At 49.1% G+C, this 22,268-nt stretch overlaps 1 protein-coding gene and 1 long non-coding RNA gene across 7 annotated transcripts in view; one reads left to right on the forward strand and one right to left on the reverse strand.

Annotated features, from left to right (window-relative positions):
- Window positions 1-22,268, forward strand: part of Rnf220 (ring finger protein 220) — a 221,510-nt gene that overhangs the window by 193,549 nt on the left and 5,693 nt on the right. The window contains exons 5-12 of one of the 5 annotated variants that reach the window (XM_005317948.4): window positions 3,240-3,341; window positions 9,125-9,167; window positions 12,447-12,568; window positions 12,926-13,058; window positions 21,203-21,299; window positions 21,498-21,584; window positions 21,722-21,777; window positions 21,910-21,988. In XM_005317948.4, coding sequence (XP_005318005.2) covers window positions 3,240-3,341; window positions 9,125-9,167; window positions 12,447-12,568; window positions 12,926-13,058; window positions 21,203-21,299; window positions 21,498-21,584; window positions 21,722-21,777; window positions 21,910-21,988 — 719 coding nt within the window. Of the gene's footprint in view, window positions 1-3,239; window positions 3,342-8,735; window positions 8,978-9,124; window positions 9,168-12,446; window positions 12,569-12,925; window positions 13,059-21,202; window positions 21,300-21,497; window positions 21,585-21,721; window positions 21,778-21,909; window positions 21,989-22,268 lie in introns of those variants that run through there. The other 4 variants (XM_013364122.4, XM_078026130.1, XM_078026131.1 and 1 more) reach the window with 4 other exon arrangements.
- LOC120890751 (uncharacterized) lies at window positions 11,123-21,915 on the reverse strand. Of its 2 annotated transcripts, XR_005735161.2 has the most exons (3): window positions 21,661-21,915; window positions 19,715-19,886; window positions 11,123-13,347 (listed from the first exon to the last, which is right to left on the reverse strand). It is a non-coding gene; the product is annotated as an uncharacterized LOC120890751 (long non-coding RNA). The 2 variants fall into 2 exon arrangements; XR_013427747.1 differs by lacking the exon at window positions 11,123-13,347 and having other exon boundaries at window positions 17,480-19,886.

A 22,268-nucleotide genomic window follows, 5' to 3' on the forward strand; every position in this document is an offset into this window, starting at 1 on the left:
CCTGGATACCCAGTGTCTCCTGGGTTTGAACATCAACCTAAGGCCTAGGGCTACTGTGTGTGGGGGGTGTGGGTGGGGGTGTTTCATCTGACTTCCTCCTAGGAGGAAGGAGAGGGATCAGAGTCAAGAGTGGCTTGGGGATATGGGCAACCCAAACACTAAGGCTGGGAGACTAAAAGGAGGAAGATGAGCTGTAGCAGGTGAAGAAAAGTATAGAAATTGAGTTCAAGACAGTGCAGGGCCTTAGAAGCCAGACCATTGGGTGTATGTGCAATGCAATAAGGACCCAGAGAGGATGTTGGTGATCGAAGGAGACAGTCTGCCCCTCTAAACACACATTATGGAAGAGAACCTTGAAAGCATCAGATGGAGAAAGGAAACATGAAGGGCGAGTATCTGTCTCAAAGGAGGGGCCAGAGAAACTTAGTATAATAACATAATTTATGCTGAGAACTCCCTACAGAGGAAAATGGTACTTCTTCTCCAAAGATGATGATTTGGAAGGGATGAGGACATGGAGAGGAACACTAAGCTCTTACCTATAAGTATCCCCTGCTCCACCCAAAGCATAAGGTTGCCCTTCTTAAAAGTTTTCAAAATAACCCCCTCTTAGTGCATATTATAGGGAGTGAGGCGTGGGTGTTGAAGCTCAGGGAATCTCAGGAATCCTGCACTTCCAGTCAAGGTGAGGTCCAGAAGGCTGGGAAGGAGACAGAGGAGGGACAGTTAGTATGTTAGGAGGACCACAGGATAACATAGTATCCCGAGATCTTAAGGAAAAAAATGTTTTGGAATGTATGGGTGCTCAGCAATGCAAAAGGGAAAGGCTGGTGAGGGACCCACTGTATTTGGAAGACTTAAAGTCATTGGTGACCTCTGAGAGGGTCGTTTTGGGAAAAGGAGCCAAAGTGATAGGTATCACTTCTGCAGGGTTGGCCTCACTATTCTGCAGGCCTTTACAAAGGATAAAGGTGAACTTGGCACCTTCATTTTAGAAGTCTCTCAGCTGCAGTCAGCTGGAAGAGGAGAAGCAGAGAACTGAGCCCAGCTTTGGACTGGTGCAGGCCCTGGCCAAGGAGGCAAAGGCCTGCCAGCCCCAAAGAGAAAGGTGGGAAAGCCAGGCAACTGCGACTCACAGAGGTAGGGAGCCACAGTGGCCAAACTCATCCCAGCCTGCAGTATTGAATGGTGTGGTTAAGGAAGGTCATGACAAAACTTGCACATTGGCTAATACACCAGTGACATCTGACATCTGAGTATGGCTGGCAGGTTTGGGAACTTGGACACCAGAAAGGCCAAATATTCTAAGGCCAAATCCTGAAAATCTGCATCCATTCCTACCTCCCACATATGCAGACCGGTACACAAAGCCTGGTCAGAATACACACACAGGAAGTCTTAAACTTGGGCACATTCCCACAACCACATACACAGGAAGAGTGGCCACCAGATGAGATAAGAGACACTTGCTCACCCACTTCCAAATATACGCTTAATCCTCACAGCTGAACAGTTCCTGACCTATCCTTGGCCTTGACCTCAGCTTTAGGGAAGCAGGTCATGGGGGAAAGAGGTAGGAGGCAGAAGGTTGAAGCAAGAGACTAGGAAGATAGGGAGAAGGCGGGAGGGAGGAGGAGGAGAGGGCGAGGAGGCCTTAGACAAGATTGATGGCCTCGTTGCCATTAAGAAAAAAATTAGCCGGTGGCGGCTATCATATTAAAGGGTGAAGAAGCCGTGAATTATTTTCTTAAAGATCTTATCGCTTACAATGATAATTTTACCTTCCAAAAGGCCACTTTTAATGAGGCGAAGAGCCAGGCAAAAAGTCATGATTTAATGCTGAGATTTTTTTTTCAAAACACATTTTACTGCTTTTTGGTCCATGTTTAAAAAGCGCCAGTGACCTTTTTTTATTCTGCTTGCCCCAGGTGTAATGCTGAGGCCTCTCAGGGCTTCTAACCCAGAGAAAAAGAGCGAGGAAGGAAGGGAGGGAGAGAGAGAAAGTGCACACAAGCATGAGTTTTTCATGGTGGGGGACCCACATTGTTCACCCTCCTCAGCGTTGGGACCAGAGGAGAAGGACATTGCCTGACATCATCTTCTATCTGATCTGGGGCGGAGTTGCCCACAGGCCTCTTTTTGGGCTTGGGTGGGTGAAAAAGGAGCTGCCAGTTGCAGGGAATCCCACTCCAGGCTCTCTGCAGCCTCTTCTCTGGGCTGTGGGCGAGTCAGGGATCCCTGCCAGATCAGCAGCTGCCCCTTCCCTTCCCAGAGCCCTTGCCTGAGGATGTGCAACATGGCCACCGCATGCGGGTCACATCCTAAGGCTCAGTCGGAGATGAAGGATAAATGGTTGCTCCATCTTTCCCAAATTGCTTTCTTTGGGCTGTCACTGGCGATTTGGCATGGCTTTCTAGGCTGGGGAGGACTCCTAGGGAATTGTGTGCTTCCTGCTCAGAGCTGTGCAGGCTGGAGAAGGTGGGGGGGAGGAAGTATGGATTGCTTTTAGGCCTCTGGGCCCCCAGTTTGCAGCTGAACAGGCCTTGGCAAGAGCTGGCTCTCAGGCTGAATGTGCCATGTGGTATTTAGAATTGTGGTGCTCGCAAACAATTTAAAGTAGACAGTTTATTAATCTAAACTGCAGGCGTATGTAGAAGAGGCCGTGCAGGATTGACATGGGGGGATTAGTTTTGCTGGGGTTTTTGCTGGGGTCATCGCCACAGCACAGAGATAAATGGACCCAGCGTACATCCCTAGCTGCACGCAGGAAACTCATACATACTATTTAATTTACTGTCTCCATAGAGGGCTGCCATCAGCCTGTATTAGGGGCAGGCAGGGTGGTGGATATGTGGTTTTACCCCCAACCTTTCATGGGGGTTCCGGAGTGTCTGCTCTCTAAGGGATAATAAAGCAGGTTCTGCCCACTGTTCAGCCCACAGAGAGTGGACTGAGAGTGTCAGCTCCCTGGGGCAGAGATTAACTGCAGCAGGGATGGAGGTTTGGATGCTCTGGGGTGGGAGGGAGTCTATACCTAGATCTAAAATCAACCATTCTCTCCCATAACCATACTCCTGCGCCTGACCATATGTCTTCAGAATCTCAAAGGTGGCCTTCTGTCACCTTCTGCCCTACTTCTTTCTGCTTCACTCCCAAAAGCTCTACAGGACTGGTAACTCCAGGGGACTGACTACAGGTCCCATTTGGTCTGAGGCCACTTGTCCTTTTTCTTCTTCCAGTCCCTCCTGTTGTCTGCTTCCATCAAGAGGGAAGGAGAATCTCCAACAGCATCACCACATTCATCTGCCACTGATGATCTGCACCACTCAGACAGATACCAGGTAAGGAGGGCAGGTGGCCATGAGAGATTAGCTCATCTAGGTGAGAGCTTCAAGACCAGGCTTGTTGCTAGCTTTTCCCCTCCTAGGGAGGTCAGAGAAGAGGACTACTAAACTGTGTTTGGTTCCCTCTTGTGTCTAAGTAAACTCAGAAGGCCCAGGTGCCACTGATGGATGGATCTTAAAGATGGATGGTTCTTAAGGAAAGATGCCAAGGTCCCTGGGCTCTGCTGGGCTCAGAGTACCTCTCAAGTGTCCTATCCACCAGGAAGTATGCTAGGGAGTTTTGCTTTATAAGAAAGCCAGAGACATAGGCTAGAATCACTGAAGATTTTAGTCTTCGAAAGCAAGATGTGTAGCCAGGCATGGAGGCACACAACTATAATCCAAACAACTCCAGAGGCTGAGGAAGGAGGATCACAAATTTAAGACCAGCCACACTAACTTAGTGAGGCCCTAAGTAACTTAGCAAGATGCTGTCTCGAAATAAAAAGTAATAATAAAAATAAAAAAGGCTGGGGATTTGGGTTCAGTGGTTCAATCCCTGCTGGGGGAGTGGGGGTGGGGAACTCTTCAGCAAATCAACAGTCAATCCTGCCAAAACTTGGTATCAGGCCCATATAGAGAAACAGGTAGATATTGCCTGTGGGCAAACAGGAAGGGAGTCATCACACAGTCCTAAAAGATCAGAGCAAAAAACAAGGGAGCCTAAGGATAATAGCTTAGCTATAGATGACACTTCTTTGTGTAAGAAGGAGAAAGAACTTCCCTCAGAAGTTTTTACCTAAGAGGTAGAGCCCTGCCTTTGGGCACCCCTGTCAGAAAGAAGAAAACAAGGCCTGCTCCAGGAAATTTATCTAAATGGCAGGAAAGCATCTGAGGGATCCCCAATATGAACAGGGAAACACAGTCCTGCTCTGGTGGAGAGGCAAAACAGTAGGGAGTGATAAGCTACAGTGGAGAGCCAGGGTCCCTGCTGGCTCACACCAAGCCCTGGTGGAAACTAGAGAAACGTGTCCTCTCAGGCACTCTGTCCTCCCAGCTGACACAGTGTGGAATCAGGGTGCAGAGCTTGGAGAGTGGAGTGCCAAGTGTGGGCTTGACACCAGCCTCCATTGGCACCTCCTCCAATAAATGCCTTTATGTAGAGCTTGAACTGAGTAGCCCAAAGTGCCAGTGCTGGAGAGGAAGCCCCACCCTCATGAATCCTGATTTGAGAGCAGCAGCCCAGCCAGCCCCCAAGGAGACGTTGCCCTGATCCAGAAAACCCTGATGTGAGGTAGAGAAATGACCTCTTGGGCATCCTTGTCTGAGAGGAAGACGAGGCTCTGTCCTGGAGAGTTTCACTGCAAAGGCTAAGCAGAGCCCTGCTTTTAGAGGCCCTACTTCTCTCACAGCATCAGTCTCACCATCTGCTGAACTAGGAAAAGAATAGCCATCAGGCAAAAATCACCTCAATTCCTTGACACACACACCCTGTTCCTACTCCCAAAATGTTGGTGTTTCTTTTATTCTCAACAGAATATGAGAAAAGTTTCTTGCCTAAAAAATACATATATGACCACACACACATTCATACACAGCATTGTACATGCAAGTAACTCAGGAAGTGAGGAAACTTCTAGAGCCTATCTAGATGCTTCTCAGGTTAAAACCCAAGACCCTGTCTATACTCTTAAGTTTACCTCTTAAAGGACAAATCAAATTAAGTGACTTCCTATAAGATAAAGTTCAAGATCCTCTGCATAACAAGACCTTCCGTGATTTAAATTCAACCTGTATTTCCAGCTTCCATTTCTGCTACTCCCCTCCATGAGTCCCGTGGCCTATGTTCATTGAATCAATGCTACCCACCCGCCCTGTGCCTTTCCTTTCTTGCCTCCTTATCTTTACACAGCTGCTTCTTCTAACAGTGCTATTTTACCCCACCATATCAAATTTCTGATTATCCTTCAACATCCTGCCCAAATACCATCTCCAAAAGACTTTTGGTGGTCTTTTCTCATGACCCCTGTGTCCTTGTTATTGCCCCTGTCACCCTATGTTGTGATCAACTGTTTAGGTATGTTTCAGTCATCTATTGACGCCTAACAAACTATCCCAAAACCCATTGGCCACTTATTATTTCTTATGTTCTGTGGGTTTACTGGGCATTTCCTCACTTATGCAGCTCATTCAGCTAAGGACTGGCTGGGCTAGAAGGTCCAAAATGGTCCTATGACATGTTTTGGAAATTGGAGTGCCCTGGTCCTCTTTCGGGTAGCCTCTTGGCTTCTTAGCAGCCTCCTGGAAATGTCCCACCAAGAGGGTAAAGGCCAAAGTTGCAAGTCCAAAGCTAGATCTGGAACTCACACAACATGATTTCCACCAATTTCTATTAGGCAAGTCACAAAGCTAGCCCTTAATCAAGGGATGCAGAAATCCAGCTCTCAAGAGGAAAAGCTACAAAGGACTGTGGCCACTTTTAATCTATCATGAATCTGACTCTTCACTCCACTTGGAGTTCCTCCAAGGCAAAGACCTTGTCTTATCCTTCCTTTACTCAAAGGTTTATCTAGTACCACTCATATTCAGCCCAGTGTCCTTGCCTTCAAGGGGTTAGACTTGCAAATAGATAATTATGGCCCAGTGCTATGACATGGGTATAAATAAATTTTTAAAATAGCACAGTGAAAGGAAGGAAAAACAGCAAATTTCACTTGATGAACAAGGAAGAAAGGGTATTCAGTACTATGCAGGGTATGCAGTACTATGTAGGAAAGACAGAGAAGTACAACACAGAATGATATGTCCGAGGACCTGTAAGTAGTTCTTTTATTTATTTATTTTTAGAAAGTACAATGCTAACTGAATACTAACTACTCCCTGGATGTGCTGTTGGAAAGGGGAACTGGTAGGAAATGAAGCAGAAAGTAACCCAGGAACTAGCTAGGCATCCCCTACTCTTTATACAATGCCTGGCAAGTAGTAGTTATAGTTTTGCTAAATTTTAAAAATTGTTAAAGTGAGCCAGGCATGGTGGTGCATGCCTGTAATCCCAGTGACTCCAGAGGCTGAGCCAGGAGGCATGCAGGTTCAAGGCCAGCCTCAGCAATTTAGCAAGATCCTGTCTCAAAATTCAAAATAAAAAAGGATGGAGGATGTAGTTCAGCATCCCTAGATCCCCAGTACCAAAAATAAAGTTTTAAAAAATTGTTGAACTAGTCCTTAAAAGCAGGGGGTACTGGTTTCCAATTTGGATTCCCATTTACTTAGCTCCTGCTAGGTGCCTAACCCTCTTAACCATTACCCTCCTTAACCCTCCCGGCAACCACATAAACTAGGACTCATTGCCCCCAATTTTTTATTAAGGAAACAGGTGTAGAGAATGGAAGTGACTTTTCTGAGAACATACAAATTATGACAAACATAATTTGTTTATGGTAGGGTATGCCTACAATCCCAGCTACTTGGGAGGATAAGGCAAGAGGGCTTTAAGTTCAAGGTCAGTAGCATGACCCTGTCTCAAAATAAAAAACAAAATAATAACATAAATAATAAGAACTGGGGATATAGCTTAGTGGTAGATCGCCTCTGGTTTAAATCCCCAGCAACACACACACACACACACACACACACACACACACAAAAGGGCAGGGGGGGGTGTGGAGAAGGAGGAGGAGTATGGGAGAAGGAGGAGGAGTATGGGAGAAGGAGGAGTTCACCAGTTCACTTCAAGCCCAAAAAGCCAAAGAAAAAAGAAAAAAAGATAGACTGGAGTCCCCAAATCCCCTTCAGGGCACACCCCCAGTGATGGAGGATCTCCCACTAGGCCTCAATTTCTAAAGATTCTACCACCTCCCAATAACACCAAGACTAACACCTGGGCCTCTGGGGGCCATTCCAGATCCAAACTATAGAAGTTTCCCAACCCTGTACTGGGCTTAAGGCTTCCCTCATAATGTCCTTCTCCTTTACTGGTATTTCCTTCATGCTAGTCCTTATGCTGGGTGACTGAATAGAGATGCCTCACCAAACAATAAAAATACATGTGATCAGAGGGAAGCCAGGGAACTATTGAAAACTCAGAGGAGGCAACAAACTCAAGACTCTAGGAGATGGGGAGGAAGAATGACTTGGAAGGAAAAATGAAGGCTTGCCAGTCCTTAACAAGTTAAAGAAGGGAACTGGGGGGCATGGGGCATGGAGTATCTATCCCTGAGTGCAGAGCATGGATGCTCAAAAAGCTACAGTGTCAGGAGGGCAAAGGAGGGATTAGGTATGGAAGAAATGTCTAGAGATAGGGTAGAGCAGGGCAGGCCTGTGTCACTGTGTAGATCTTCTAGGTGGAAATCTACTGAAGGATTTAAAGAAGGGGAAATAGGGTTAGTTTTGAACAAAAGAGAGATCAAACTGAGTGAATTGTGTGGAGGAGGGATTGCAAGAAGACAAACTGGAGACTAAAAGATGAGCTGAGAGACAGGTGCAAATTGAGAAAGCTAATAAGATTATGAACTAGAGCTGTGACCACCAAAGTAGGTAGAGCCATTAAAGAAACTCTCAGGGATGTCTTGCCTATGCCAAGCACCATGCTGGGCTCTGGGTTCACCCAAATGACTCATACATGGCCTCAACCTGGAGTCGTCAGCTCACTGATAAAAACTTGTACTAACTATAATGAGGATACAGAGATGGAAGGGAGGGAGGGAAAGCTTTTTCGATTAGGCCTGGAAGGATGAGTAGGAGATAACACAGGAGGTGGAGATGAGAAAATTCAAGAAATCTTTAAAGGGAGATTCTCAGGATGGATTCTACAGGAATGATTGAGGGGTGAAGAAGGTCGGGGCAACAGCGACTCTCAAATTAACTGTGGGCACACCTGAGTGATGGTGGCATTCCCTTATGAACTGAGAACCCAGGAAGCAAGTGCCTGTTTGGGGGATGCTGAGCTCAGTGTTGGCCATGAGGTCCTCTTGAGGAGCTTCAGGGGATGTCCAGCAACAGTGAAATATGGGGAATCTTCTACTAGCAGGAACGGGATGCATTGGGCTAAGTAGGAAAATGTTGGGAGCTTGCGATGGGATGGCCAGCGGACGATCAATTCCGACGCCTCCTCCGCAGCAACGCGCCTCTTTAGAGCGGATGCCCTAGGGAGGCCGTGCGGGAGGAGCGAGTTGGGGCCAGGCTCTGGGGAGGAAGGAACCCTCGCACAGGGAGGGGCCGTGGGGCGGGGGCAAGGACCTTGCAGGCACTAAAGCTGGGGCTGGCAGGCTCTAGGGGCAGTGGGAGGGACCCTGCGGGCGGCCCCAGCTAGTGGCTACCGGAGTTCTGAGCGGCTATTTCCTGGTCCCAGTCCGGCCGCCCCCCCATTGTGAACTTTCACCCCCAGCGCGCGACGGCGGAGGGTCACGTGATCATGGCCAACATGGCCGCCGCCGCTGCTGGGAGCTGAGGTGCCGCCGCCGCCGGGCAGCCGGGGGGAATCCGCCCGCATCGCCGCCCTCGCCAGCCGGGCGGCTGCGGGGCCCGGAGCACCGGACGCCGGGGCTGGGGCGGCACCGCGTGGCGGCCACGGGGTCCCGTTAGAGCAGCCCCGGCGGCTATGCCGAGGGCCCGGAGCGGCCGGCGAAGCAGGGGGGCCGGCGGGAGGGAGGAAGTAGGTTTGTTTACGGGTTGTTTGGGGCGGGGCAGGCCTGGACTGGGGTCGGGGGCTGGGGCGGGGGCCAGGACTCCAGGTTGTGTCTGACGCTCTGTCCTCTTTTTTTTTTTTTTTTTTTTTTTTGCATCTGTCCGGGATCCTCTCCCAGACCTTCCTGCGAGTGCGAGCCAACCGGCAGACCCGACTGAATGGTGAGTCCTGCCGGCCCCTCCCTCCGCCCCACCCCCGGCCACCTCCTTCACTGCCCGCTGCTCCTGGCTTGCTTGGGTCTCTTCCACTTTGGGGCCCACTCACTTCACAGTCACAGCGCATGAGTATTTCCAAACCACCGCTGCCGCCCTCAGTTTCCCCGTCCGTCTAATGGAGGTTATGGTTCCCAGCTCTTGCCCATTTCTCTCTAAAGGCCCTGAAGAACCCTGGGGGGCAATAAGTGCCGGAGAATGAGGAACAAGCTACATAATTCCACTCGGGAGCTCAGCTTTGAATTTGCAAACTGCTGGGACCTCACTATACAAGCCGGCAGGGCGCTGAGAATGTTTTTCTTCCAGTTTTTAATCAGTGCCCAGTAGTGTGAATACAGCCTCTCTGCTGAGACTTGACAATGCAGTGAGATCTGGAGTTCCCACGGCAACAGGAACTAACTCATCCCAGGGCTCTTTGAGTTATCAGTCGGCCCACATTTCACAAAAGTGATCAGCGTGGGCTCGACAGCTCTTAGAGGCCTTCTCTGAAAGCAGGCCATGTATGCACTACCTGGCGGCCCCCCTTTTGGATTCAAACCTCTGGAGCATTCTTGTTTGCGAACACAATTGAATGATCCTCGCTTTTTGTGCTGACTGGGGTGTGGTGTATATGTGGGTTGGCTATAAGCTGCTTAGGGTCTCTGGAGTAAGTGAGTGAGGCCATGGACGTTCAAGATCCCCAGCTCTTATCACTTGTTTGCTATTGCCAGGCTCTGCTTGTCTGAAAAAGGGAGAGCATTCATTATGGGCTAGCACCATGTTAAGCACCATTCTTAAAACACTTCTGAGAGGAAAATGTTACACACGTTTGGTAAATAAGGAAGCTGAGGCTCTGAGACATGAAAGTGATTTGTTTAAAATCACACAGGCTGGGATGTAACTGAGCCACTATGGAACTGAAGTTTGTTTATCTCCAAAGTCTGAGCTTCTACCATACCATGTTACTCCTTGGCAAATACTTTGGCTCCTCTAACTCAGAGGTAGCCTCATGTAGAGAACAAGACTCTGTACAACACTGTGGTAAGTTAGTTCAGATCTTAGAAGATGAATAGCAGGGGAAAACTAAGTCTGCCTTGCTTACCTGAGGATTTTAAAAAGAAGCCCAGTACATTGTCATAGCTTTCTGAGACTATAAGGGATCATCTGCTCTCCTAGGGTGTCCTGGACAAGGAGAGCATCCAGTATCATGCCCTCTTTGGTGGTTCTGAGATTCATTTCTTTATTCAGTCATTGGACGGTGAGGACCTTTTGTGTTGGCACACTGCTTCAGACTAGACTTCTAGAATTCTCAGGGGGCCTTTGCTCAATGCCTTTCTGATGTATTACATCCCTTCTCCATCCCAGCTGTGGAATGTCAAGGTTGCCTGAATTTGAGATTCTAGTTAAGTAAGCCAAAGCAATGTGATCTGGATCTTTGTCCACAAAGTCCCAGGAGCTCCAGAACATAGTCACATCTCTATAGTGGAAACACAGGTAATTGAGATGGGCTGGGCTGTAGACCAAGGTTTCTCAAACTCCATGCTCAGTTTGGTGGGCCAGTGATTTTCCCTTTGGTTTGGGTCTTTATCTAGGGTCAGACTGCTCTGTAGTTGAAGAAGCTTTCTCCTTGAACCTTCAACGGGCAGGAGTTGGAGCCTAGCACACTCTCTAGGATCAATTTTGTTGATATTGCTAAGTATGGGGAACCATTGGGGCAGGAGAGCATTCTAACCACAGAGTCAGGCCTAGTTTCTTATGTTACTTTTGCCACATGTCAGCATCTTGGGCAAGCACATTGGTCACTAAGCGCTTGGGGGAATACAACCTTAGCTTCATTATAGATGTAGATGAGCCTCATTGTGAAGGTGCCTGACATTGAGCCTGACTTAAGAGTAGAAGTTCTGATTTACACCATAACTGTCATCTGTGTTCCTTCCTTTATTGCATTCATAAGCTTCCCATCAGAGTCAGCATACATAAGAAAGTTCTTCCTGGCCTGGTATGATGGTACATGTTTGTAATCCAAGCAACTCGGGAGACTGAGGCAGGAGGATCACAAGTTTGAGACCAGCTCTAACAACTTAGCGAGACCTGTCTGTCTCAAAATAATAAAAAGGGCTGGGGATGTAGCTCAGTGGTAGTGCACCCTGATTTAATGCCTTGTACTACCAAAAGAAAAAAGAAAGAAAAGAAAAGAAAAAGAAAGCAAAATAGTATGTAAGTTGTTCTTCCCTGGCTCTGCAGTGGAGAATCTTCCTCTCCTTGGCAGGCACCTCTCCATCTCTCCTTTCAGTGTCTGGTATTATAGTGGTCATCTCTGATCCTTCTATTGTATCCTAGGAGGACTAGAGAGAACAGAGTCCCTTGTTTTGACCCCTCCCTGCTTCAGTGACAGGAGGACTGCAGAGAGGGATTAGTGAGCTAATTAGAAATGATTGCATCTCTCAGCATTAATTAGCAGTGCTGTGGGCTTGCAGTGTGCACTTTGGAACTGAGCCCCCTGCGGGATAGCATGGCAGGCGGTCCTCTGTCTCTGGGGCCTGCTAGCCCCTCTGTACTGATTAGAAATGATGGAACAGGTTTGGGGTAGGCACATCAAGGGTTTCCATTTCAAGGTATCTTGGGTACCCTGACCTGGCCATCCATGGTCTGACCCAGATACTCTCTATTTATAACTGGGCCTCAGTTTCCTTTCCTATAAAATGGGACCAGTGGATGTCAGAGAAATTCCAATTCCTCCTAGGATAATTCTAGGTAGGACTCCAGGGATTGTACTTCAGGGCTCTTAGCCCTGGAATAAAAGGGTAGTTTAATTGATGAGAAAACAGTATGCCAAATCTGGCCCCTGGGGTGACCTTGAGTTCTAACCAAGAAATGTTCTCTAAAGTTGTATTTCCTGACACCAAAGAGCCTGTGGTCTTGACCTTCTGAAGCAATATCTAGCAATAATTGGAGTGTCTTTGCCCTTTGGACTCATTGAAGACAGCAGATAGAAAGGTATTCGTTGAGCTTGAGCCAACTATAGCCAAAGAGTGGACACTTCCTGGCCTAGCACCCATCTCCTCTCTGATGCTCTTGGGAAGTTCTCTTCCCCAAAGGAGCAGGAGGAAGCATTGTAAAATGAGGGCCAGATCAGGCACTGAACAAAAGGGCTAATGGCTGACAGCAGGTCAGAATGTGTTAGCTCCACTGGGACTCTAGTTATAGTGATTGCTTATTCTGTGCCTTGTTTCTGATTTCTCCATGCAGCTCGGATTGGGAAAATGAAACGGAGGAAGCAAGATGAAGGGCAGGTATGTCCCCTGTGCAACCGCCCCCTGGCAGGATCGGAACAGGAGATGAGTAGGCATGTGGAGCATTGCCTTTCTAAGGTAGAGGGACCGTCACCACCCACCTTCATTCTCCCCTTCCTGCCCTTGACACTAGCTGCTGACTGCCCCCAAATCTGTGGGCTCTTGGGGTCTTCATGTGATCTTAATAGCTTTTCCCTTTTGTTTGCTCTTTCCCTTTGCTTTCACTCTTTCTCACTCCCCACTTGGGCTCCCATGGAAAGTTATTGGGAAGAGGTCCAGGTCTTTGACCTCTAAATTGGTTTTACTTCAGAGGAGCCCTAGAGCTGGAGCCTATATGGTATATAAGCAGGGGCTTGGGCTGTGCCTTCCTTGCAAGCCCTGGGGAGCAGGGGGGGATGGCTTGGACCCTGCATGATCCTGCTCTGCTCTTCACAGAGGGAAGGCTCCTGCATGGCTGAGGATGATGCCGTGGACATCGAGCATGAAAACAGCAACCGCTTTGAGGAGTATGAGTGGTGTGGGCAGAAGCGGATACGGGCCACCACTCTCCTGGAAGGTGGCTTCCGAGGTACAAGCAGCTGACACATAGGCATTGACACTGGTAGACAGGCCTCTGCTGGGTATCCATCTGTTGGGAATTGCAAGGCCAGGGCTGGTGGCTGGTCATCCATTTCACCACGTGGGAACTGCTTCTGGCGGGGCTCCTTTGTGACCGTGCTGCTTGCCTGTGATGTGCATATTAAAATGGATGTATTTGGGTGGGGAAATGGAATTGTGAGACTGCAAGCTAGGAGTGACGAGGGGGGCTCTCAGCCTCGGGTGATGCATTGAAGGTGACAGCCAAGCCGCGTTAGCACCTGCATAAAATATTAAAGGGACGGTTATGCATTTATCACTCCATCCCTCTTAAGGCTGATAAATGAGAATCCAGCAACCTGCTGTACACCTCCAGCACTGGGGGCCCTGAGGGCTTCCAGGCAAACACATTGGATTTTCCTCCTCCTCCTCAGCCCTGTGTCAGGGAAATCAGTTACAGAGGAGAGAGTGAGTTATGGCAAAATTTGACCTCCCATGAGCTTCATTGGTGAATCTAATTTTAACTCTGATCCTATCCCTTCTCCCTGGGCGCCCTCTGCCCTGAAGCAAGAGAGGCCTGGGCCCAGCTGCTCCCTGTTTCCCTTGGGCTCTCCCCAGTTGCTGCAGAGGAGTCTGCAGGGCCCTACCCATCTCCATGTCCTCCTAACTACTTGGAGGGACATGACTTGTAGGACCCCCGAATATCAGTTCAGATAGCAGAATTGGTGGGGTGGCCAAAGTCATTGTCCTTGTCAAACTCCCATCTTGGGCAGGGGAAAAAGGGAGCTGCCTGCCTCCTGGCCTCCAGCTCTTCTCTCTTTCTCTGCACAAGCACAGCTGGCATTGCAGCTTGAGATCATAAAGGGAGCCAGTCTGCTTCCCGTCTGCTTCCTATTTTCTGGAAACATCCTTGGGAGTACTACTGCATATGGTCCATGGGGAATTTTACAGCATCTGGGAAGAAGGTCTTGCCTCCTTGGGGCCATGCTACCTGGGCTCATGTTAAGAAACCTCCAGTGCCATGCATCATAGACTGGCTGTGTGAAGAGGCTGAGAGCCCAGATGGGACATTATGCCTGTGGGCTTCTCTTACATTACCCACGTGTCTGAGACAAGCCAAAACATAAATCAGGAGGGTTAGACCAAACTATTTCCCTGAGCCTGAGCTGGTTGCATTAGTTGCCATTGCATTCTGGTCTTATGTTGGATCTCTGGTGTGTCTTAGGCCCTGAAAAAATGAATAGCAGAGCCTATGAGCCCAGAAATTGTGCAGACAGGTGTGTGGTGGCAGTCTGTACAGCGTCAGTTCCAGAATGCTCTGGGTTAGCTTTGTTGGCAGCTATAACTATTCATATCTTCCATTGCTGTGGCAGCTTCTTAGGTTTCTTGGCACAAAACTGGACCTGATGGCTCCTGGGCACTCAGGGTTTGCGGGGGGTAAAGCTGCACAGGGCTTGCTGTTTCTGTGAAGTCTTTCCCCAGTGCTGGGACATACTTGCCAAGCAGTGTGAGTGGCTCTCAGACCCTGGGTGGGTATCAGTTTTCCCTAAGTGTTTACACTGCGTGGTTGTTTCTTTCAAGAATTCCTGAGGAGAGTTCAAAGGGGGCTTTTCTTTGAGCGATTTGGAGAGCGAGAATGAGAGTGAGACTTGAAGAGGGAACGGCCAGAGGTGCCTTTATCTGCAGAGAATTGCTCCAGCTTTCCTGATAGAAGCTGCTGCTGCCTCTTAAACAGCTTAGTGCAGTCAAAAGACAGGCCGACTTGAAAGGCTGTTTTACAGCGAGATCAACGGGGGCCATGAGGCAGAGAGAGCAGAGCGGAGGAGGCTGGGCCTCCTCGGTGAGGGGAGCTATCAAAGGGAGGCCCTGGCTGATCTGACTGCCTCTGCTCCTGAACCCTGTCTGTAAAAGCTGGCCATCTGTCAGCCTGCCCTTCCTGGCCAGAACCAATAGGCCCAATTCTTGGGGGGTTGGGTGTGGCCCCGCCAGGCGGGCTGGTGTCAGTGCAGCACATTGATCGCCCGCCTGGCGGGCTGGGCCGCAAGCCGGGCAGCGCGTGCTTAATGTGATTGAAAGGCAGTTAAAATGGCGGTGACCTTTTCAGGAGGAATTAGATTGCCTGCCAAGACCGGTTAGAGGGAGTGATAACGCCAGCTGAAGAAGCTGCCCAGCCGACTTCAGAGAGAGGGAGGCAGAGGCAGGATGAGCAGGCGAGCAGCGAGGCCCATTTAAGCTGTGCTGTGCGTGCTGACAGAACAGAGATTGCTGTCCTTGTTAGATATGAAAGAATTGAAGAATTGCAGATAAGTTTCCGTATCCGATCATCCCCTGTCCCTCCTCCCAGACTAGGGCTTCCTCGTCATTCTCAGCAAACCTTCCCACCAGGCCCACCAGTAATTGGGCTGATGGGTCAGATCAGTTACCTTGAGTGAAATCATCTGTGGGATGCAGCAGACAAGCAAGAGTTTTGGAGGAAATGCTTGCTAGAGGGAATGGTCTTCAGGATGGGACCCCTTTGGTTTCTAAGGGGAAGACCCAGATGTTTGAGGCCTGGGAGTGCTTGAAATTGGTATTTTAGGAGAGAATGAAGGACCAGACAGAATAGAAGAGCATCAAGATAGGCCCAGCTGGAAAAAAAGACCAGCTGTTTAAAAGACCCAAGAAAATAGGTAAAAACTTCAAGAGAGTAAGTCAGAAGAAATTTTTGGTATCTAGGAAATACTCTAACCTTTGCAGTTCTAGAGGAGGTCCTCAGACTGCTCAGCTGCTGCTTACTGTCTTAGAGCCTGAGGTTTTCAAACCTGCTGGTGCTGTTTTTATAGAGAGCCACACACAAAGCCCAGTGCTTCTCTTATAAGAGATAAGTAGTTAGAAAAAGATGCTTTTCTGAGGTACCCAACAAAACCTGTGCAAAACAGGGGCCTTCTATGCCAGAGATGCAAGCCGTAGAAAATAAGCTAATTATATAGCCCTACAGACAAACCTGCCCTTACCCTTAGTCAAAAGAGGTATGTAACAGATTAGTCATGGTACACCTTTCTTCTTGTTTCCTAACTCCAGCTACTCTTAGGTCCTAGAGAAGAGACCTATGGTGGTAGTGAGTGAGTTGCCAGTGAGTTCACCTGTTTGGATTTGGGGAATCTATAGTCCCTCACATCTGGAAGAGACAGGCAAAAGAAAGGACATGGGAATGATTGGTTTCAAATAAGAGTGTTGGGATGGAGGAATTTCCCAGGAGGCTACACAAGAAATGGAAGGTGTCTCCAGCTGTGTCATTGAGCCCTAGGTGAAAGCATTGAGCAGGAAGCTCATTTGAATCAAACAGGTGGAGTAGGGAGAGGGAATAAAACATTTTGATATGCATCGTTTCTGCCCTGCCAGATTCTGGTTATAGCTTACATTTTTCTTGAGTTCCTGTCTTAGATTTAGACTGGTTTCAAGCAGCCTGGAATGGAAATCAGAGAGAGAACTACAGGCAAGGTAGCTTTGGTGCAGTTCTTTCAACCATTTGTTACTAAAACTTCAGCATCAGATTATGGGACAAAGGGCTGAGAGGTGTTGTGAATCCAAGGGCACGGGCAAATGGGTCTTGAATACTAAAAATGTCTCCAACTACAGCTGTTCTGCTTGGTCTAGTCACTGGCAGGTGTTGGAACAGCACACAACTGGAGGCTGGCTGGAAATGCAGAGAGGCTTCTAACTCCCCACCACCTTTAGTTATGACTGTCGCCTGTTGGGAGGGGTTAGGAGAGGTGGCAAGGAGCAAGGTACTTTCTGTCCCCTGTGGCAACGGATGGGATTTAATCGCCTTTTGGAACACAATTGTTAAGCTGGGACAGAGGGAATCCAGGCAGAAGGAGTAAGTATCAATGGTTTTAAACGGCGTCTGTCTCTGAGCGTCTTTCCTGACGTGAGGCAGTGAAACGCGTTATCGAGGAGGCCCGGAAAGTGGCTAAGTGCGTTTGACACACGCCAACTCCCTGCCTCCACACTGGATAATTGCATTGTCAACTGTTCAGCGAGGTGGCAGGTGACACTGCAGGCCGATTGATTGTCCCGCATCGCAGCTCCCCAGACTGTCAGCTCCCCAATCGATGGCGTTTACACAAGACACCGTAACTGCATCTGTAACTAATTCCAGTGTAAAACTCCCCGGAAGCGCTGTCCCTGCCCTCCCCTTAGGTGAACATTAGGCTCTAGAGGACCCCCAGACTTCTTTCTCTCTGGGTTCTGGTTTGGTTGAGAGTAGCAGGTGAGGAAATCGATGGCTCCTTTTTTGTGGTTTCAGGTTTCAGGACATAACTACCCCCAGTAAACAGGCATCTCCAGTTTCTCAATCGATCATTTGATCAATTGATTAAATTAACACTGATTTTTTTTTTTTCTCTCCCTTCTCAGTGACCCAGGAAGAAATGAGTTTATGGGAAAAGGGTTGTTTTTATAAAATTTAGACTTATATATCAGTTTGCACTTAACCCTCTCCCTCTGTATTGCTGAGTGTTCACTGGGAAGAGGGATTTTTGTACTGCCCAGCTACCCAGGACCGGGCAAGCCTGGCTCCCACTCTACTGGGCATTGCTCACCATCAGACTTAGTTTGCTTTCTAGCCGTTTTTTTTGCTGCTTTCAGGTGGGGTAGAACCATAGTAAGGGGCCCCTCCTAGTGACTGAGGGATACTCTGAGTCATTTTGGAAGTCCTAGGGACCAAGTTCCTTCCCTGGAAAGCAGCACCAGAAGGAGCAACTTGTGCCAGTGGCACATGCCTCATGCCAGCAGCTCAGGAAGCTGAGGTAGGAGGATCACAAGTTCAAAGCCAGCCTTAGCAACTTAGCGATTCCCTGTCTCAAAATAAAATATGAAAAGGCCTGGGGATGTGGCTCAGTGGTGTTGAGCATTCCTGGGTTCAATCCCTGGTACGAAAAAAAAAGAAAAGAAAAAGTGGTAGCTTGCCTAGTATCCCCTGAGCTTCAGGGAAGAGGAGCCAGAGACTTGGAAAGGAGCTATCTGTGCCATCTTGCCTCTGAGTACTGGCTTGGGATATTCCAGCAGCTGAGAACATAAAACGACTGTGGAGCCTTCCTCTCTAAGCAGGAGGGGGTAAACTGGCGGGGGTGCTGTCTGCATAAAACGGCTTTATGGCCGTTTCTTTTTATTATGATTCTGCCAGAAGTCAGCAAGTGACATTTCATTAAGAAAATAAAGTTTAATGTGCTGGGAAGGAGGTTGGAGCAGACTAGGGCAACACCAGAGTGAAATTCGCAGTGGCAGCCTGTTCTGAACACCTGTGGGGGTAGGGAGAGGTTCCCAACATCTGTCTCAGCTGGGGCATGGAGTAAGGGTCAGAGAAGACTACTCAGACCAAAGGCAGAGAGGTCTTTTCCTTGGCAATAAGATGTCACACTGTCTCACTGGTCATAGGAACAGAAGGTTGCCACCTGGCTGGGAGCTGCAATAGAATAGGGAAGGCTGTGTCATAAGGTTTTTCTAGGCCCAGCCTTACTTCTGGCACAGGGCCCCAGTGCCTCATAGAGCAGTGTTGCCAGTACTGCTCTGGTATGTTATATGGCACCTGCTCTGAGCCTAACCAGCCCTGCTGGACAATGCAGAGATCATAGCAGTGAGTCACACTTGAGACCCTTGCACTTTTTGGTCTAGGGAGGGAGAATGACAATACATGGTAATAAAGGTGAGTAACGCAGTAGTTTGGGTGGACAGCAAGGAAGGGACACATTCGTGTAAGATGTATAAGTACCTGAGCAAGTCACATCCCCCACTGAGTACCTAGAGGTTGGGGAGCCATATCTTGTGTATTCTCCACACTGAGCCAGACAGGATGTGCTCCATAAAGATTGAAAGAATATTAGAGGTGGAAAGTCCTTCCTTCTGCAACTACTCTTTGTAGGCACTACCAGTCAATGATAGAAGGTTGAGCTAAGTCAGACTTGCCAACTGAGTAGGTATTTGTTTTATAGACCCGTAGGAAGAAAGTTATAGGCACATGGGATAGGAAGTACCCAGACATGAAGCGTAAAGCATATAGGATTTGGGAGACCACAGTATCTCTGTTCCCATGGAGGATGGGTCCTGGTCTAAGCAGGGCAGGCAGTTATACTACAGAGGAAAGGACTTCAAGCCACAGGACTGCTTTATATGCTGGGACTTCTGACAGGTATGGGCACCCTGTCTTTCCTGATTTGCCAAGGGAGCCATAGTGGGCTTGGGAGTAGTGTCAGGGTTCTCTGCTTTTTTGCCCACCCACAAGGCAGGGAGAGACTGAGCAGAGGATATGAGGCTGGCTGCCGAGCTTCGTGTACTTTGAAGAGGGGGGTTGGCAGGCTCGGGGGGCACAGGCTATAAGTGAACCTGATAGCTACATTCTGATTGATGGCGGAGTTTGTCTCCCATACTGTCAGAGGGTTTATAGAGGTGCCACTCACCCACAAGGCGGGAATTGCTTGTCAGGACACCTGGCCCTGAACAGGAGACAGAGCTGTAACTTGGTGTTTTCTCAGCTTAATGGCCCCGCTGCTGACCTGCCTGCTGTTCAAGTGTGTCAGTGCCTCCAGGTCGAGGGCAAATGAGGACTGTCAGTGAGGGTGGAGCCTAGGGAATGCCCAGCCTCTTTCTTTCTTTCTCTGTGCTGCTTACCTCTGGGATGAATAGAATCTTTGAGAACAGACTGGAGGAGGATCAGGAAGAAAGTGCATTTCAGGGCTTGGTAGAAGGAGAATATTCCAGATGGAATAAATAGCATAAACAAAGGTCTCAATGTATGGCTGGAACACAGCAAGCAGTCTCCATGTCCATGTGCACAGGGCTTCTGGAGTGAAATGAGAAGAGATTGAGTGTAGAGAAGTAGATGCATATAGATCTTCACAGATTTAATTGAAGAGTCTGAACTTGACTGAGTCACACATGGTTTTGGATAAGGAAAACAAAGGATTAAAACTAAAAGGTAGGCAGGATGAAGGAATACACAAGAGGCTTAAGGACCTATTACAGGACTATTACCTATTTCTCTGATGAAAGTGTAGGCACCTAAGAATGGACAAGACATTTCTGAGATCATTGGGCAGAGTTCTAAAGGCTTCCTTGCTTCTTTAAAGATTTATTTACAGATCCTACTAACCACAGAGTCCCGTCCCCCCTCTCCCCCCCCCCCCCCCCCCCCCCCCGCACCATCCCTGGCAGAGCTGCCATGCTGGCTAGTAGCTATGGTCTGAGACCCATAGAGAAGTAGGGCAATGGCTGGGGGGCAGCTCTATGGTCCCTGACCGTGGGCTTTCAAGAAGAGTGGTTCTGGGAGTCGGACACCATCCAGCAGGTGAGCTGGCTTGGTATGGTCTCATTAACTCACCCTTCCCCATTAGCCAAGAGTCTGCCTATGGCTTTGTCAAATGAACCTCAAGTGGTCAGCCACTTGGGGTTCAGCCTGGCCCTTGGCCTGCCCCAGCCGAGTCTGGTTGCCTTCATAGACTGCTTTGAGAGGCAGGTGTGCATGCCTGTTCTCCCTTGTCTGTCCATTCCTAATCCCTTTATAACTACACTTGTCCAGGAATCTGGGCTGCGTGAGGTAGAGATGAATAATTAATGTCAGGCGCTTCAGACACCAAATATTTGAACAGCTGCCTAGAGTTTTTGCTGGCAAGGACCTAGCGGCCAAAATCAGGATGTTGGCTTGGGGTCCCGCTCTATGGCTCTGATTGGCCTTAATCAGCCTGTTCTCTTTGATGGACTTGTCACACTGGACAAATGGGACATAAGGAAGCCCAGGTCCTGGTTGGGGCTGGGCCGACCTTTTGCACTTGGATTTCCCTACTTTCTTTTTGCTCTTCCTGGAACTAGAAGGCAGATGGATAACAGGTCTAAGGCAGGGTGTTGCCTGAGGACTTGACATAGCATATGAATGGGCCAATTTATGAACAGAGACCACAGAGAGAAAGAGATATGCATTGTAAAAGGACTGAAATATCAGTCAGGAGCACTTAAGTATCTGATTCGATATATCCCAAGCCCAAGTTTCTATTTGTGCCTCATCTCGCCCTCCTACCTGATCCCTACTTAGAGGCAGCATATAAAGCACACTTGGCCTAGTCTTTTTGGTCCATGGCCCTCCTCATACCCTGCTTCCCACAGGCTCTGGCTTCGTCATGTGCAGCGGCAAAGAGAACCCGGACAGTGATGCTGACTTGGATGTGGATGGGGATGACACTCTGGAGTATGGGAAGCCACAGTATCCTTGGGTCTCTATGGGCAAGGTGGGGCTGGCACAGAAGGCCGTTGGGAATAGGAAAAGTAGCTAGTACCTCTGGTACTTGCCCACACCACCTCCAGGGTCAGAGGCTCAACTTTGGCCGCGGGGAATCCTGAGCATTTTGCCCTCGTGGCTTACAACAAAACTAGGATCCATTGTCCTTGACCACCATGCCAGATACACGGAGGCTGACGTCATCCCCTGCACAGGCGAGGAACCTGGTGAAGCCAAGGAGAGAGAGGCACTCCGGGGCGCAGTCCTAAAGCAAGTGTGGGCACAGGCGTAGCATGATGGGGTGGTGGGATAGAAAGCCCGAGGCAGGGCTCAACCCAGTACCCACCTGCAGGGTTGTCTGTATTCCTTCAGGCTTCACTGTGTTCTTTTTTCTTCTTCTTCTCTAGTGGTGGCCCTCCCAGCACCCGCATCACACCTGAGTTCTCTAAATGGGCCAGTGATGGTAAGTCCTGACCCAGGTTAGCAGTAATGGGTGTGAGAGGGATTTCTAGATAGTGGTGACTGACTCAAGCCCAAGCCCTCATCTGTGCTATCCATTCTGTCCAAAGTATGAGTTGTCCCTGTGTCCCTGCAGAGATGCCATCCACCAGCAATGGTGAAAGCAGCAAGCAGGAGGCCATGCAGAAGACGTGCAAGAACAGTGACATCGAGAAGTGAGTGCGGCTGTGCAGGAGCAGGGTGGCGGGGGTTGCTGGAAGGAAGGCTGCTGCCAGGGCTTCTGGCCCTCCCAAGTGTAGCTGAGTCCTGCTGCCCTGGGCACACGGCCGGCATTGGAGCCCAGCTGGTGCTAAGCGTGACTCTGTGAATTGATCGCTGGGCCACAGCCCTGGGAGCCTTGGTGGAGGGAGGTGCAGTCCGCCTGCCTGCCTGCCCGCTGCGCCGGCCTCCGCCCGGGGAATGTGATGTATGGCCGCCCAGCCCAGCCGGCGCACT

This window comes from Ictidomys tridecemlineatus, chromosome 11 (genome assembly GCF_052094955.1).
Source record: "Ictidomys tridecemlineatus isolate mIctTri1 chromosome 11, mIctTri1.hap1, whole genome shotgun sequence".
NCBI lineage: Eukaryota > Metazoa > Chordata > Mammalia > Rodentia > Sciuridae > Ictidomys > Ictidomys tridecemlineatus.